The 17,937-nt window shown below is 37.1% G+C and overlaps 1 protein-coding gene across 1 annotated transcript; it reads left to right on the top strand.

Annotated features, from left to right (window-relative positions):
* Positions 1-7,770: 7,770 nt before the first annotated feature.
* On the top strand, positions 7,771-8,919 carry LOC149848269 (F-box protein At3g07870-like). Its single transcript, XM_090003827.1, has one exon. The coding sequence runs from the start codon at positions 7,771-7,773 to the stop codon at positions 8,917-8,919; it is 1,149 nt and encodes a 382-aa protein (XP_089859953.1).
* The last annotated feature ends 9,018 nt before the right edge of the window (positions 8,920-17,937 follow it).

Genomic DNA, 17,937 nt, shown 5'->3' with positions numbered 1-17,937 from the left:
CATCCCTACCCCCTTAAAAGAATTTCGTCCCCAAAATTAGAATCTACCAAAACGGTTTAGGTAGCTCAAGAATCAAATATCACACAAGCCTAATGATTGGTAACTAAGACGATACCTTCGATCAGACGAGTCTGATCTTCCTGCGTGGTAGTTGTAATGACATAAACTCTCTCGTTGATTATTCGCTAACCCTGTTGCTCCTGATGCCTCTGATGTTGTTGATGTCCTCTCAGAGACGCTGGCTTGTTTGGACAGTAGGGAGCAATGTGCCAAGGCTGCTGGCACTGGAAGCAAACTCTCTTGAACATCGGACAAAAGCCCAAAGGATGGCTCTTGCCGCACTTATGACATACTAACTGGGCCTCTCCTTGCTGTCGCCCCTCACGGGTCCGCTCCCTCTTGCCACCTTGCATCTTTTCGCCTGAAGGTGGAATCTTCCTTGCTCCGCCCGGAGAACTATCATTGTTGCCACTGCCCTTCTGAAATACATTCTTGGACCTCTCTTAGTCCTTCGTCAGGACTGTAGCGAACTCTATCACGTCAGCTCATCAGTCATGGGGCCCACAACCCATCTTTCAGCTCGCGCACAAACTTGGTCACCCTTGCTTTCTCACCAGCGAACAAGTTCGGACAGTACTGCTCTAAGCTTCTGAATTTAGTGGTGTAGTCCACCAAACTCATGCTTCCCTGAGCAAGCCCAAGGAAATGTTGTTGCATCTGCTCCCTAGCATAGGAAGGGAAGTAGGTATCGAGGAACTCCTCCCTAAACACCTCCTAGGGAACCATGTCCAACTCAGCATACTTTACCCTTTGTAAGGTGTCCCACCACTTTTTGGCATTGCCCTTCAGATGGCACATGCCAAAAGGAATCTTCCTGTCCTCGGGGACAGGTAGGACGTCAAACGCCCGCTCAATCTCCTCGACCCAGCTCTCAGTTGTCTCTGGGTCGACCTTTCTTGAAAAAGTTGGTGGGTTCATCTTCAAGAATCTCTCAAAAGAAATGCCGCATGTGTTTAGAACAACCTCGGTGGGGTAGACACAGGTAGCTGCCTGCATCGCCTGTGTCGCCTACACCGTCATCGTCTCGGTTAGAGTGTTGAGGGCATTCATCATAAAATCTCTCTGCTTCTGCCAATCCTCGGAAGCACAAGCAGAAGTCAAAGCACCTCTGCATCAATACATCTACAATATGCAAAATTTTGAAAAATTACATCCTGACCGATCCTACCCTCTTAAGATTGATCCTTAACCAAAACATTCATACAATCACACCAATGATATTAATTCACACCAGAAGAAAATTAAACTATGAATGCAATCAAGCATAAGAAATTTACATACTTAGATAAAAGTATTAAATAACATTACCAGTGAAGGAGACTGCTCTGGAGCACTAGGCACGACTTGTTGGCACTTCAGAACAGGGCTCACTTACTAAAATTTAAAAACTTAATGCTAATAAGATAATAAAAGTGTAAGATTTTATGGTGGTTCTGATACCAAACCTGTAATGACCCCAACTCATACGCAAGAAAAAATCTATTTTTTTTTTGTCATTGAGAAAGTATTACAAGAGACCCGAGACCTTTACAGTTTCACTCATAATTGGATAACTCAACCAACCATAAGGGATCTTACACTTATCATCCAAACCATAGCAAACCAAATTTTATTAATTAAGAAATAATAGTCATGAGACAATTGCATAAGAAATCAGAGTGCATAGACAATTAAATGTAAAGAAAAAGAAAAGAAAAACAGAGCCACACTGTCCATCTGTGAAGCTATCTAGCAACCGTGTAGCGGTCATAACTTTCTTAAAAAGCAGTCACTTCATTGATCTCCTATGGCTACAAAACCCACAAAAGTAGGGGTGTCAGAAATCCGAAGAATTTTGTGTACAAATTTCTTTAATGAAACAAATGAGCATTAATAATAAAGATAATAATTCATGTAATTTTTTAGAGAAAATGCATTTATGACAGATTTATAATTTAGGCATACATGTAATTAACATTGAGCAATTGCTAAACAAGAGGAAACATCTTATATCAATAGAAAATATTAACCAAGCATTAAAGACATGCTATTATGCGAAAGAAAATACATATCATGCATTCATCCATATATCATACGTAAACATGCATGATCTAGTGTATAGCAGAAATATGCATGACTTCAATGTAATGCATGAGTAAATTATTATCTTTTATTAAGTTTTTTTTCATATGTGTGTCTATATTAAATGTATAGAATTAAGTTCTTTTTAAATGCCGTTGCTCGCGGTAGATACACCAAACGGGTAAAATTTCTTGAGGTTATGTATGGTTCTCAGGGTAACTTAGTACACAAGTTGTATTTTATTACTGGGTTTCAAACTTAGCCCTCGACCGAATCACCTTCCAAATATTAGACCTTCACATCTAATGTCGGGACACTAAAGACTTACACATCCAATAGTGTCACTTTCTTGGTATACAAAAATAATAGTTGTGTCTACACACCGCCCTCAGGTAAAGTGTTGGACTCTTCCTAAAACCATGGTTAGGAGAAAGAACCTCAATATCGGGTTCAGGGGTAATCAATAACACACAGAGTTTTTGTATCCTCGTGGTCTCCCAAAACCAAAACTCTAAGATTCTCATTCTAATGACGGGAGACCTCAAAACGTATATTACACTATTCTTTTCATTATCCTTTTATCAAAAGTCGATTATTAAGTTTTACAATTCAGCATGCAAAAGCAAAGACAAACAACTCACATATCCCTCGACGAGAACCATCACAGAACCAACGCCTACAGAAAAGCGTAGAACAGTGCAATACAAATGCAACAGTAATAATATAATTTTTGTGATGCATTATACCCAAGTAAAGAAAAAGCAACCAAATGCTCAAGTCTCTCCAGGCCTGCGATAATTCATTTAGATCATCGATGCACCACATGCAAAAACCTTATAAATATGTCATATATGAAATAAATTACATGCCTTTCAAATGCACATTCATATATGAAAATCTTTAACTATGCACATGATACAAATATATTCATAAGCATGTTTTATTTCATTTCATATGCTAGTGACAAATATAAGCTTTCATTTAATGCTCATCTTTAAATCAACTACATACTTTCATTCATTACACTTACTCATGTCAATTGCATACTTGCATTGTATACATATATTCACATCAAGGCATAATTTCTGTAAGTATACATACACATGTCAATACATGATTCCTTTTGAATATGCATATACATATCAATGCATAATTTCATCAAGTGTATACATAATTTTTCTTTTGTATATGCATATACCTGTAAATGCATGTTTTCATTAAGTTTGCATATACCGAAAAAATACATGTTTTCATTTATAAATTTTACATGGAAACACTCAACGGTTCTACACATGTAAGCCCATAAAAGTCTCATATACACTCATGCAATGTGCACCCACTTTGTGCTTATCATAATGCTTAGGCATGTCACCTTCCTCCTAGTTACATGCACAATTATGCTCATACTGTAAATCACAATTCAATGTATATGTTCGCTCAACTTCTATGATTAAAAACACACACACCCAACTGTTTTTATTCATTATATATATATATAAACCCGTGACCCAGTCGATTGGGTCTGGCATGCAGCCAAACCCACCCAATCGACTGGATCAGTCACTCAGCCCAACCGACCTAGTTGGCTGGGGCTGACTGCCCAAAGGCTCAGCCGACTGCAGGTCGGATGCAACCCAACAATTTTAAAAACAAAATTTTTCTTTCTCTTTTTTAACCTGGGCCTGCTCAGCAAGCTTGTCAGACTTGTCAAAACAATGATAGGTCTGGCCCCAGTTTGGCCAAACTGTGAGGTCCCAAAACAAAATTTTATGGGTCCTCTAATGACCCGATTGCTTCAAGTTTATAACTGTGCATGAACTACGAATTTAAATTTGAGTAAAAACGTATATGAAAACATCAATCAGATGTGTGCATGCATGCATCTATGGATTTATGTCCCAAACACGCAGATTTAATATGATCACATTCACATTTGATAATAATCAGCTCAATCTATAGGCATGTTTAAAAATCAACATGAACAATAAACCCTATTTGTGAATACTTATTCATCAATGCATATTTATTCGATGTTTTTAATAAACACACCATTACATATACTTTTTCTGAAAAATATATGCATACAACATGATTTCAACGCATATTTGCATGCATATACTTAACCCATATCAAAATCCACCATTGGAACTCGATATCTAGCAAAAAGGTTCCTAAAAGAACCACTCCCGCCATGAATAAAAATTTTGTTATACAAGTACAAAGTTTTTATTTCATGGAAAGGGTAAAATACAATCATGGAGGATGATCCATGGATTATCTTCCATGTGGTCTGAAGGAACAATACCCTACACATTTTTTTTTCATGAAATTCCCAACCAAAATATTGCATAGAATCAAACCGACATTCGATTTCTCACTTGGATTCAAAAGAGAAGGCTTGTACCTTTGCGTGAAATAAAAAAAAATAATGAAAATAATGGTGGAAAGACCGAATGGGCTGGAGAAGAAGGTGCTCCTTCTTCCTTCTTCCTTCTTCCTTCTTCCTCCTTCCTCTCCCTCTCTTTCCCTCTTTCTCGCTCTTTCTTCATTTTTCTTTCTTTCCCTTTCTTTTTTTTTTTTTATATAAATAGGGTGAGCTCCACCTCTTTCTAAATGGGCTAGAGAATGTGAGTTTATAAAATTTTGAAACTCCCTCTCTTGTTGACAAAAATTTTCCAACTCCTCTATCTGGACTCTTCTAAAACTTTTCAATTCTTTTAAAACTCTCTCTTAACCTCTCTTAGGTAAGAATAAGGAATCTTTTAAGAAGTCCTACTCAGCCCTAAAATAAAATTCGTAATTAATATAATTTAATCAATTAATTAATATAATATAATATAATTAATTAATTTAAAATTATCTAAAAACTTCTAAAAATAGCCAAATTAACCCAAAAGTCTTCTTAACCTTATTAAACTCTAAATTAAAGTTTTTTATTAAATTTAAAGCTAGAAAATGGTTGACCTTAGATTTGCATCTGGATCCGGATCCATGAACCAAACCCATCTTCAGAAATCCAAATAGATTTTGGACTGAACCAAATCCAAATTAATATGGGTCTTAAATAAGATCCAAATTCATAATAATTCAGATCATATATATGGGATCTAATCCGATACACTTCGAATCCAGTTCGATAAACTACTCAATTTTTAAAAAAATATGATTTTCGGGCCAATAGGAACTCAAATTTACAAAAGTAAAATACCGTTGCGCTCAGAATTCTGAGACGCATCCAATGACATATTACACAAATATCAAATTTTAAATTTCTCCCGAAAATAACCTAAATTTTGCTCAAATTTTACTTGAATTTAAAGGTCGCAAATATAATTCTTTCTTATCCTTTGATTGGCCCGTCTCGACCTTGTCGATGAGACCTGGGTTAAGCCCAGACTCAAAAGCATCGGTGAGAAATCAAGGTTCAAACGATTTTTCTTCCAGACAGCCAAATTTTTGGCAAAATCAAAAAATGACTGAGTACAAAAATAGGTGATATTACTCTTCACTTGCTTAGTCCACTAGTCCTGCTCTACTCTACATTGAACTCATTAGTGATCCCATTTTTTCAGTCCATTGTCAGTTTGGGATTATTTTAACCCGTTTCATATCTGTGCTCTATAGGTATAAAGTCTTGAGAATACTAATTGATTTACATTTGTTTTCTTCCTTTGGTTTTAGATTCGGTAGTTACTTTGAGTTTGACCATGGATTTTCATGTGGACTAGCTTATAATCTGTATTATTTTACTAGTTTTTTTTTTTGAGGAAGGAGGAAACTTAGTTTTATTTAAAGAAAAGTTAAAGAAAAAGCCTAAGGTGATGAGGTAATCACCCTCAACTTTACAAGAAGATCAAGGCAACTAGATGAAGGTCTATCACCAACCATTTCTGTCTAGTCATATGAAAAACATGTGATACAAGAAAGAGCAAAGAAAATGCAGGGTGAGCGCCCCATTAAAGATCCTAGTGTTTATTTTCCCTCTAAACAACCCATGAAGTAGAGAATAACTAGCAGCAACACACTAAATACCAGTTGCTTATCCGAGATTGTAGTGTCTGCTCGAGGAGGAAGTCTGAAAGTAAGAACAAAACCGCAACAAGTGCAGGGTAGATTTGATATCAACACCACATACACCATATATATTGACCAAGAAGAAGCCCCTCCTAGATAGGTTCTTGTGTGTGAGTACCCCATCTATGAGCACCAATTAGGCAAAAAATCTAAACCTCGATGTTGGCCCCCCGCCCACACACAGATCCTACTCATGTCCCCCTGTTCGAAGTTCAGTAGTATGAGGCACCTTGTAGGGCGTATTTTTCATGAAAGCATGGTGTTAGGTCACCCTCCTTGTGAAAAATAATCCACCACCACTTGGACAACAACACCATTTTTTATATGTGAGATGGGGGATCCCCAACCCCCCCATCAGTCGGCCTAACCATATGGGACCAAGCGACCAGAGAAATCTTTGAATGCTCAGTATCACTTTCCCGTAAGAAAGCTTGAACATGCCTCTTGATGTGCTTTTAATCTTAATAGGCATCTTAATGAGAGTGAGCTTACCTGTCCCAGAGATATTTGCCTAGCCATGAAAACATCCCTGCCTTAAAATGTTTTTGCAGGTTGGTTTTTAGCTTTTCTGCTATTAGCTCAATAGTTAGGTTAACCATGGTCAAATGTGATGGTTAAGTGGTCACATGAAATAGTAATTATATCCCCAATTAAAGGAACCAAAAGTTAGTGTATTTTGCAAGTAGGTTATTTAGCTCCAAATTAAAGACAAGATAAAATAGTTAGATCTCGAACCTAAACCCAACCATGTCTAATTATGGTCCGACTCGTTAACACCACTAGCTTTCAGGGACCATATTAAAGAGTATTCCTTCCTACTCTCAGCTAGTGAACACTCGTCACCACATTTTTCAAACAAGGATCTCTACGATCCTCGTGATTTTCAAGAAAGGCAACCCGAGTTGTGTTGTTCATGTCTGGTTCATGTTGGGCTCGGCTCCACCGGGCCACCAGTTTGGTTTTGTTTTGTTTTTAAACCTTAGTTGGGCTTGTTTATTTCATCTAATTTCTGTAAAATTACATTTCTCTATTTTGGATCATAAGTGTTGTGTGCTGAAACAAGTGAGCTTGGGTTCATCCTTCTTTTTCTACATAAAAAAAAAAGCCTTTCATGGCGCAGCACAATTGAGCTTCAGTTTTTTCACCATCTTTCTTTTTTTACGAGGTTATTTGTTTCATCACCAGCAATAAGAAAAGATTTCATAGGAAAGGCATCTAGTGATGGGAAGGCCAATAGGCCATCCTATGTATGAAAAAATGCATATGTAAATCCCTTCATGAGGTGGTGTGTATAAATTTACATAATAATTAGTAAACGCATTATCGACGTGAAAAGAAATTCATGATTAAGAGTAGCATGTTTGTTTCATCTGCCTACCAAAAATTAAAGGTTTCATATGTAAACCAAAATTTCTTCTAGAAGCAAGGAAAGACCTGCTGAATTTTCTTGGAAAGACCTGCTGAATTTTCTTGGAAAGAATGTCCCCCCCCCCCCCCCTTCTCTCTCTCTCTCTCTCTCTCTCTCTCTTTCTTGAGTCGATTGGCTATGGTGGAGATCTCTCAAACATAGCAGGGATGAGGAGAATTGAAAGAGGAACCAGAAGAAAAAAAAAGCAGAAGGTGGTGCAAAGAGAGGGAGAGGGAGAGGGAGATCCGTGCCTCCCTCATGAAATCCTGCTAGACATCCTCAGCAGACTGCCCACAAAGGATTTGCTGAAATTCAGGCGCGTTTGCAAGCTATGGAAGTCCTTCCTCACCAAAGACACCCATTTCATCGGCACCCACCTCAATCGGTGGGCGAAGACCGCCCCTCCACGCCTTGTGGTGTGGCATGTTTCCAAGGATTGCCCTTCTCTTCAACAGCTAGACCACGGTTTAGCAGGAGAAGAGCTCCCCCTCACGTGTCTGCTCACCTCCGTCGGAAGCAAGCTCGATTTCTTCGCTTTCTCCTTGGCGATGGTGTCTTCGGTGAATGGTCTGCTCTCTTTTTCGGAACGTTTCCGAGACAGAACTTTCGGGCGCTATGTCTTTGTGTGCAACCCCATCACAGGAGAATTGATGGCAGCTCCTAATTCTCCCTCGGCCGCCCGAGAATTCGGCCCTTGCAGCTTGGCCTTCTCCCCATCAACGAAACAGTACAAACTCTTTCGAGTTTATGCACCCCAACAGCGGACCCCTCCGCATGATGAACAGAGGTGTGAGGTATTGACCCTCGGAATTGAGTCTTGGAGGGACCTTGGCCCTCTTCCGTTCCGTGTAGACAAGAATGCGCCTGCTTTCGCTCGTGGAGCTCTGCATTGGTTCGCCAACGACGGGCTCGCTGTCCTCTCAATCGATGTCGAAGGCGAGAAGATGCGGGTTATAGAATCGCCTCGTCCACAAGAATGGAGTTATGATCGCATTCTCGTCGAACTCGGGGGCTGCGTATCGATCGTGCATTTCTACATTGACGGTTTTGAGATATGGATGCTGAAGGACTGTGATAGGAGCCTCTGGTGTAAAGAATACTTCATCCCTTTCTACGACGCTATGGGCATAACTCCCATAGCCATTCGTGGTGCTGTAATCATACTTAAAGTTGGAGAGCAATTAGCTTATTATGACTTAAGGATGATGATTCCACGGAGATCTCGACGAATCCAACGGTTGAGCAACATCCTGCCTTTCACAGAAAGCCTTGTTTCTTTGAGATCTCTTGGTGACCGCTGGCAATTAGAATTTTGATTCAGGGAACATTTATCTTGTCCTTCTTGCACAGAATTATGGATGGATATAATTAGAGCTGTGTTTCAGGGAATGTTTATTTTAGATATATTGTTGCATCATTATGGTGTAATTTCTACTATGTTTTATTAAAAAAACAATACAGAGTGTAATTGGCAGTGTTCTGCTTGTTCTAATGTCTTGTGGAAATTTTGAGAGTCATAATGGATGTTAGTCTTATCTTTGCTTGCCTGTTTCTCTGGTCCACCCACATTGAGTTGAAATGCCTATCTAGCAAAGGCTTCCGGAGTCACCTATCAATCGCAAAAGTGTGCATGTAATTATGATAAAATTGCCATAGTGTTGCCTTCAAATGATTGTGTAGACAAGAAACTGCTTTCTTGCATATCCCCAAAAGTACTTGCTTGTTTGCTTAGGATGATCAGATGATTAGACATGCAAATTTCCAAGAGATTTCTTGTTTTCTGACTCTGCTTCATCTGTAGCACAATTCCATTTTCAGGATCAACTTCCATTAATCCTTGACAGATTGTAGCACCCATGGTTTTGAAACCACAGGCTCAACCCAGGACCAGAATGCACAAGCGCTTTTCCTATGAAGGTTTGCGATCTTTGCAGTTTAAATAATTGGCTTGAGCTTTATCAGTGCATTTTTTTTTAAATGTCAAGATCCTGTATCCTAGAATCAGTTTTCTTCAAGAAGGAAAAAAAAGAAAGATCAAGCGAGCAAATTAATTGGTGATTGATGATAGCTGCTAAAATGCAAGTTTATTTTATGAAAGACCATCTGTTCCATTTCATATGCTTAAGTGTGGCTCATCTTTGAGGAACAACTCGATTTAACAAATGATGAGCTGAAGAATTAATATAGAAGCGGCCTTGGTTTTATCTTTGTCGATAGGAGAAAATAGCAAATGATGAAATGACGACATACCAATGTTCTGCTTATTTATCCAGTAAATAATTTTCAAATTCTTTCCTCCTAGTGTAACAATTAAATAATTGCAAAATCTAATACTGTTCCTATTTGCTTTGTTTTTAGGAAAATCAAATAAAAGAAAAAGGTCAAGTAAATGTGACTAAATAAATCATCCTTCATGTAGATCTTTCTTAGTCTAATTACTTTCCAAAATATGTCTGAGCATGGTGATTGGTTGAGTCTGCATGTCAATGATAATGGTGCTTGTTCCATTTGGAGAATGTGGATTTTGGCCAATTGATAGGAGGATTTGAATGGGATGGGAGTTGAAAGCCATTGTCCTGATAGATGTAGTTATGCAATTGCAGGTATGTGTATAAAATTTTTCATAGAGATTTGTTCAAAGACGTCAGCCATTGGTCCAACTAGTTTGGTTTCATGTCTTCGGCTAAATCCATGCTCTCAAGATTGAGATAGTTTACTGGTACTAAAATTGTGTCCAAGTACAGATTTAGTGACTTGCAAAACTAGATATTTATTGATTGGAAAACATTGCAGATGTCCAATGTACACTTCATGGCTTGAAGTTTGGCAATATGTCACTTCTTGGACGACAACATTACTGATCAGATAGATTCCCAATTGTTTCTTACACGTAGAATATGTCACTTCTTGGATGACAACATTACTGATCAGATAGATTCCCAATTGTTTCTTACACATGTAGAACTGATGTTGCAAATTTATTGAATAAATTCCATCAAAAATGAAATTTTCTTGAAACCGCCAAACATTGAGGGAGGAAAGGGTGCAAAAGATAGTGTGATCCTCATCTAATTTCAAAGTAATGAGGACAGTGTGATCCTCACTTCCGAGTACCTTTCCTGGAAGACACTTTAGGAGTTACAAAAATGGGCTTGGAATCCTCCCATTGAAGGCTTTTTAAGACAGTGATATGCAATAAGGCATGATGTAAGATGGTTCCAAGGGAGAATAAATTGCATCCTGGTAACCAGATACAAGGGCCAATCTTCACATGCCCTCTTCCTGATGCTGCCTATCTGCAGCTGACTGATAAGTAGAACAGGCTGAAGTTGCTTACCTTAGACAGCCCAAGGAGGATTATCCAACTTGGAAGGATTTTCCTTCAATGAAATAAGAACAAATGCAAACAAGCGCCTCTTATGGGCTTACAAGAACACAACCAACCCCATAAAGAACACCTTATGGATCAATCCACACTACCCACACAAGTGTCAAAAAGCGTAAAAATAAATGCTTTTGTATTACACAAATGCTTAAGAAAGCATTAGAAGATATCTCACAATTTTGCCTTCATCTACCAAAACTACCATGATTGCAATTTTAGAGAGATTTTATTCTTTTCGGCCCATTTTGCTAACCACATTTTCTACAGGTCCCTCTTATCTCCAGTGGAGGCAGCCTAACTAGCTGTTGGGCTAGCCTCAATGGTCTCATTCATTTGGGGGAAGCTCCAACAACTAGTAGGAGTTGTCACGTAGACACCTAATTTTAAGACAAAAATAAAATACAAAAAGAACAAAAATAAAAGGACAAAGTCAACCTCTAATGGGCTGACTATTATTATAATGTGAAAAGATCAAAATACCCCTAATGGGTATTTCGGTTTACATCTCACACACATATATATGTACATATATATTCAGTACATAATGTTAACACCCCTTCTCAAACGCATGGTATAACAACGGAGAGTTTGCTAAGTATGTAGTGAAATCTAGGTGACGAGAGCGCTTTAGTAAAGAAACATATGGCAACATGATGGTCTTCTTTAGAAATAACTCACAAACATAGTGGCAATCCATTTCAATGTATTTGGTCATTTTATTGTATGTATGATTGCTTGTAATGTATACTTGTCACAACATAATTTCAAGGGTTCTGCAATGAAAACTTCTAAGTCTTTTAAAAATTATCTCAACTACGCTAATTTAAAAGTAGTTGTGGTCATGGCACGATACTTTGCTCCAGTAGAAGAAATGAACACATTTTGTTATTTCTTGTATCTCCATAAAATTAAAGAATCACCTACAAAAACACAAGAACTAGTGGTTGAACGTCTATCATTAACACCCCTTCCCAATCAGAATCAGAATATGCAATAACTTCTAAGTGGAAAGAGAATGAAAAAAATAACCCATAATTAATAGAATTTTTAATATATTCAATAGTTCTTATTACAACACTCATATATATTGTACTGAGACTATGTTGAAATTGACTAACAGAATGTATAGCATGAGAAATATCAGGACGAGTAATAGAGAGATAAGATAAAGCCCCAATCATTTGTTTATATAGAGTTGGATCCTTCATAGGTTTTCATCATCTTTCTTCATCTTTGCATTGATAACCTCTAGAGTATCAACTCGTTTTTCATCTACGAGTCATGATTGTTCAATGATCTTTGTTGCATACTTAGTCTGCGATAACAAGTAACCATGAGGTCAGTAAGCCACTCATATTCTAAAAAAGTATCATAAAAATTCAAGGCATGTCATATCAAAATTGGTTTTGAGCATATATTTAATATGATTAACTCCTTTTGTAACGCCCCGACTTTTTATAGTAAAAATTTTAGAGTAATTTTTTTTTTTTTGAAATAGCGGAAGTGCGAAAACACAAGTCGGGTGCATTACAGGGTAAAACAGAGAAGTACTAAACATACCATTCATTAATTGAAACATTAATGTCATTAATTACATCTCATAACAGAAATGTAAATCTACTAATCAGAGTTCAAACAGTAAACACTGAAAAACTGAGATTTCTTGACTACTTCCATACGCGACGCCAACGATGCTCCGATTTAATTACTACCTGAAAAACATTTAAAGCAGAAGGGTCAGACTCCCCTGTCTGCGTAAGAAGCATTATATTTATATATGGTGCTCAGTGTCATGTGTACAAATATGTGCAACAACTATAGATATAACCAGCATGAAAATTTATATCATTCTAAGAAAATGATTATGCTTTCTAATCGTTGATACAGTGCAACAGATAACTGAACTAAAGTTACATTTATTCACATTAGCATAAGCTGTAGATTCTACAAGTTTTGCAAAAGTAATAACGATAATTCCCGATTCTTCAAGAATGAGTATTTCATTTAACTTAAATTATTTAATGTTTATCTTACTCTTACCCTGTGGGTACGCACAAGCATAGACCTCGTAGCGGACCGAGATCATACGGGCGTCTATTGTTTAATAACCTGTATGACTAGCCGTACGGATATCCAAAGGGGACGGTCAATGACCGAGAGAGAACTTCCCAGTGGCTAGAACAAGAATTAGGATGCACCCTGTACTTCTGCAGAAGACTTGGATCTACCACCTAGGACATACTGGTAGTCCTGGTCCCCTAACTTCGTGGACTGGGGACCTGGTGAGACGCCTAGCTCTCACGAAAACAAGAATGTCCACGAAGCTTGTACCACCTACCCTCTCTGAGATAGATCATGGGTCCAATAACATACACCATCTTTCAGGTGTACCCAGAGCCCGAAGAATCCGGTAACATATACCGTCTTTCAGGTATACCCAGAGTCTCAAAGGTTTTATATTTCATTTTATATTTTTCTTTATAACCAAGTGCGAGCTATCACACTACGAGGGGTCCGGTAACATATACCTTCTGCCAGGTATACCCAAAACCATGTGATTTGATGTTTTACTTAAGTCCATGAATAGGGATATGCGTTTTATTTTTTTACCATTATTTGAAAACTGGAAAAAAAATATATATGCGTGGTCTTTTCCTCATTGAATCAATATTATTTTTTTTGTTTATTGCATCTCAAGCATATTAGTTTATGACTGTATTCTTTGTTTACCCATGGTTAAAAAAAAAAAATTCTGTCATGCATGTATTATTATTCTGTATGTATTTTATAGGCCCCTAACAGAAATTTGCATAAAGTGCTTACATATTATAATATGAACAAGAGGAATGAGATTTTTACTTAGAAATCCTTTAGGATTACGTGGTTTTAATTTTTACAACAGTCATTAGTTGATAATCAGACTGTGTGCAATTTTTTTTTAAAACAACTCAGGTCTTCACGCATGACCCTTTTCATAACAGTTTTAAAGTTTGAAAAAAAAAATTCAGGTCTTCACGCATGACCTATTACATACCAGCATTAATGTTTGTAAAAAAAACAAATTCAGGTCTTCACGCATGACCCTTTACATAACAACATTAATGTTTGTGAAAAAAAAACAAACTCAGGTATTCACATAACAGATTTAACGTTTTGTGCATAAAACTCAGGTCTTTCATGCATGACCATTCACATAACAGATTTAACATTTTGTAAAGAAAACTCAGGTCTTTCATGACCATTCTCATAACAGATTTAACGTTTTATAAAGAAACTCAAGTCTTCACCAATGACCATTCACACCGGAGAAAATCGAGAACTTATCTTTGTATATCCTTACAAAATAGACACAATGCACTAATCACAGAACCAATATAATAAATATTATACAACCTTAATTAACCGAAAGAGAGAGCATTTAATAACTATCCAGATACATATATAAAGATACCTATATAGGTATATCTATATACGTCTGTGCATAACTTTATATGTGTTATATAGCACCTGTGTTCAACCGCGCTGGGTTGGGAACTCATAACTAACCACGGTGGGTATGGTTTGATACTGGGTTTTGGTGAACACCAACCTCATAATCGTACCACACGACAAGGAATACAACATATAAGCATAACACCCCTTACCTCGTTCGAAGCTTTGACCGGCAACGATGGTGGTTTCTTCTTCACGTTGGAGCCCACTACGATGCCAATGGAGTCCAGTCGTACAACAATAGAGATTCACACTAACAACAGCAATGGAGGTTGACCCTCACAATGGAAGAGAAGGAGGAATAAGAAATGTTGAGAGAGAGAGAGAGATGGGTAGTCTCGTATGGCTCCCCATCATAACTTTCTCATTTAATCCCCCCCCTTCTTAGGGGAGTTTAGGTTTTTCAAAAACTCAACTTCTAGCCCACCTTTTTAGTGGGTGCTTGGAATTTCCAAAATTGCCCCCTTCCTCTCTTTAGAAAATTTATCTCAACCACCTATACTTGTTGCTTTAGTGGTACCCTTCTCCCTTATTGGTGGGATTCCACTACAAATGTGAAAACGTGGAATGAAGAAGCCTAAGTAGTAGGATTGGCTAAGATCCCACGTTTTTACACTCTTCTTTATTTATTTATTATTTTTTCCACTAAAGTAAAAATTATCACTTTTCTTGTGCAAAAAGGAAAAATCCATGCTCAGGGGGTTTTGAATTGGGGTCTCCAACCTAAGGGGTAATGAGCCCCACCACTTGTGCTATGTTGTTTTTCATTGCAAAGGGTGTGAATTAAATTGTATATAACCCATTCAATTTTGTTCCGGATTTCATAAAAAAAATAATGTTTTTCACTTCTGTGTGGACGCACCGTGAGTTTTGAATTTGAGATGTGACTCCAAACAACCATGTGCCCTACCACTACACCACACCATCACTTGGTGTTTACTTTTGCAAGAAAATTTCTTTTATGTCATATTTGGACGTTTTTCCTTGTTGATGTATTTCTTTCATTTTCAAGTGAATTTTTCACCCGTTGGTTCTAAACTTGTACTCTCTCACCATAAATGTGCTTTGGATCTTACGCTATTATCTCAAAAACATCGGATTTCTCCACTTGGCCTCGTGAACCGGGTCGGATCATCGAATCTCGCTAAAGTTCGGATCCAAAAACCACCTTTAAGAGTTTGTTACAGGTTTCATTCTAGAAACCACAAGTCATAAAAATTGTACTGCCTAACTTAAAATCTTACTATTTCACATAACTGCTCCCTTTTTTTCATTTAAAATTTTGTAAATTTCACGGGTTTTACACCTTTCTTATCAACTCATGTGATTATCATATCATTAACATAGATAAGTAATATCACCGTTCGAAGATTTAACAAATAATGTAGTGTTCATATAACAAAATTTAATACCAAATTGATCCAAAGGTAATGATTGTTATTAAATTCACCATGCTGAATCCATTTATAAAGGTCATATTTGATCAAAAACAACTTACATCATAAGATTCAAGAGGGGTATAAAGGTGGGGGATGACATAGGGGATGAGTGAAATAGGATTCAAAAAGTGAGTCCATGGTGTTTCAAGAAGCTTATGATAACTATGATGCAAAAGCTAGTAAGGAGCACACTTCTGATTAAATTAGTTGTTTCATTAACAAGAGAAAGGGATGGTTGGTGTCTATTTCATCGCCTTTGTGAAGAACTAATTCCCACCTACTGACATAATGTTGCACAGGCCATAAGCTGCATTGAAGAGGGATGCGACTTCCAGTCTTCCCTACCTAAAACATGTACGACTCCTCTAGAACAATGAAAACACGTGAGGCAGTGAAAGCAAATGGAATGTGAGGAACCAACAGGGGATCTGCTTGTTTGGTAGGAGCTGTTAGTGCACATCACCATGTGTTGGGGACGTTGCAAGTTCAAAACCCAATGGTATGTTGTGTAACTGGTGGGGGTCTGCTTTACCCCAGTTTGCCTATGAAAAAAGGGAATGTGGGGAGTGGAAAAAGGAGAAGAGTAATTTACAAAATGTAGTTAACATTTTATCAAGTTGTTTTTAAATTTTTTTTTAATGAAAACATGATTTACATCATTTGGTTAGTGTGAATCAGCTCTTAGATCATCCGATTATGACAAACACCTACAAATTTTATAGATTTGAAAAAATCCATGACTTATGATGTGCAATATTTCTTTTGGCTCATAAAATCATGTTTTTTCATAAAAAAACATGACTCAAGAGTGAGTTTCTAGCATTTGGACCATGTTGGATACACCTAAGAGGTACAATTGTATCAACACGTTTAGCCTATAATTTCTAGCTCATTTGAAGGTCAGGTCAACATGACTAAATAATACGAAAAATGATCGTGTTGTGTTTGTAAAATAGCACGATCTTCGAAATGCCTCACAATTTGTCAAAATCTTTTTCATGTTCAAATTTTTTATTTCCGACTTTTGTTGGATAATTTTATCCTTCATACAAGCGAACCTAGGTACGTCGTCTGAAGCTCACAACCTCTCAATAAAAAGGAGTTTCACATAAACAATTTGTAGACCTGATGATATTCGAATAAACAAATTTGTGATCCTAGCTATCTTGAATCCCAGCAAAGGAGATTCACATATTAAATGTGTGCATCTTTTCAGGTTCGCAACCCCTATGCAAACTTTTTGTAATTGAAAGGTTATAGTTCGATAGGTTTGCCTAACGTCAAGCAAACCTCTTTTAACTGAAAACTCAGTTAAAGTTAAGACGTACGTTTGCAATTATAGTACAACCTTCGCAAATCATTTTTGCGAATATCCTCAAACTTCATACATTTTCTAAATGGAGCTCGACAGATTTGCTTTCTACATTTATAGACCTCATGACCTTTGCTAATCTGTGATGATTGTATGTGAACCTCCTTTAAGTTCAAGAATGAGGTATGTAAATATGTTTTTGAACTTCACAAACATATATTGTGAATGTCCTTACCTTCATGCGGTTGATTAATTTTATGATTAGCTGATGTTTGCATGTCAATGTGTATGAATGTACTCAAGTTTGCACACTCTGATTTGCGTACGTTATTTTATTATATTCCTAATATTTAAGTGTGAATGTTCATAATGTCCGTAAATGATGTGAAGTTTCGCATATATAGAGGATGTTTGTGAATCACCCAACGAATGTCAAGAGGAAATTCATAAATGTGTAAAGATATTCGCATGCGAAGGTAAGGACATTCACATCTTAATTATATATTTTTTGCATTAACAAGATATTCACATATAACACTTGAAAATGTGGGACTTTTATGAATGTATGTTCAGACCTTATGTGATTTTAGTTAAAAAGGAATTTAAGGGTATCTACGTGAAATGGGTCATTCGCAAATGTGTGACACAAACTTATCAAGCTTGAATTAGGCGTGCGAAGGTAAGGAAATTCAGAACATGTATTTGT

Source organism: Nuphar pumila, chromosome 1, assembly GCF_984573655.1.
Source record: "Nuphar pumila chromosome 1, dmNupPumi1.hap1.1, whole genome shotgun sequence".
Classification (NCBI taxonomy): domain Eukaryota; kingdom Viridiplantae; phylum Streptophyta; class Magnoliopsida; order Nymphaeales; family Nymphaeaceae; genus Nuphar; species Nuphar pumila.
The sequence above is the reverse complement of the archived record's forward strand: the minus strand, read 5'-3'. Positions and strand labels throughout refer to the sequence as shown.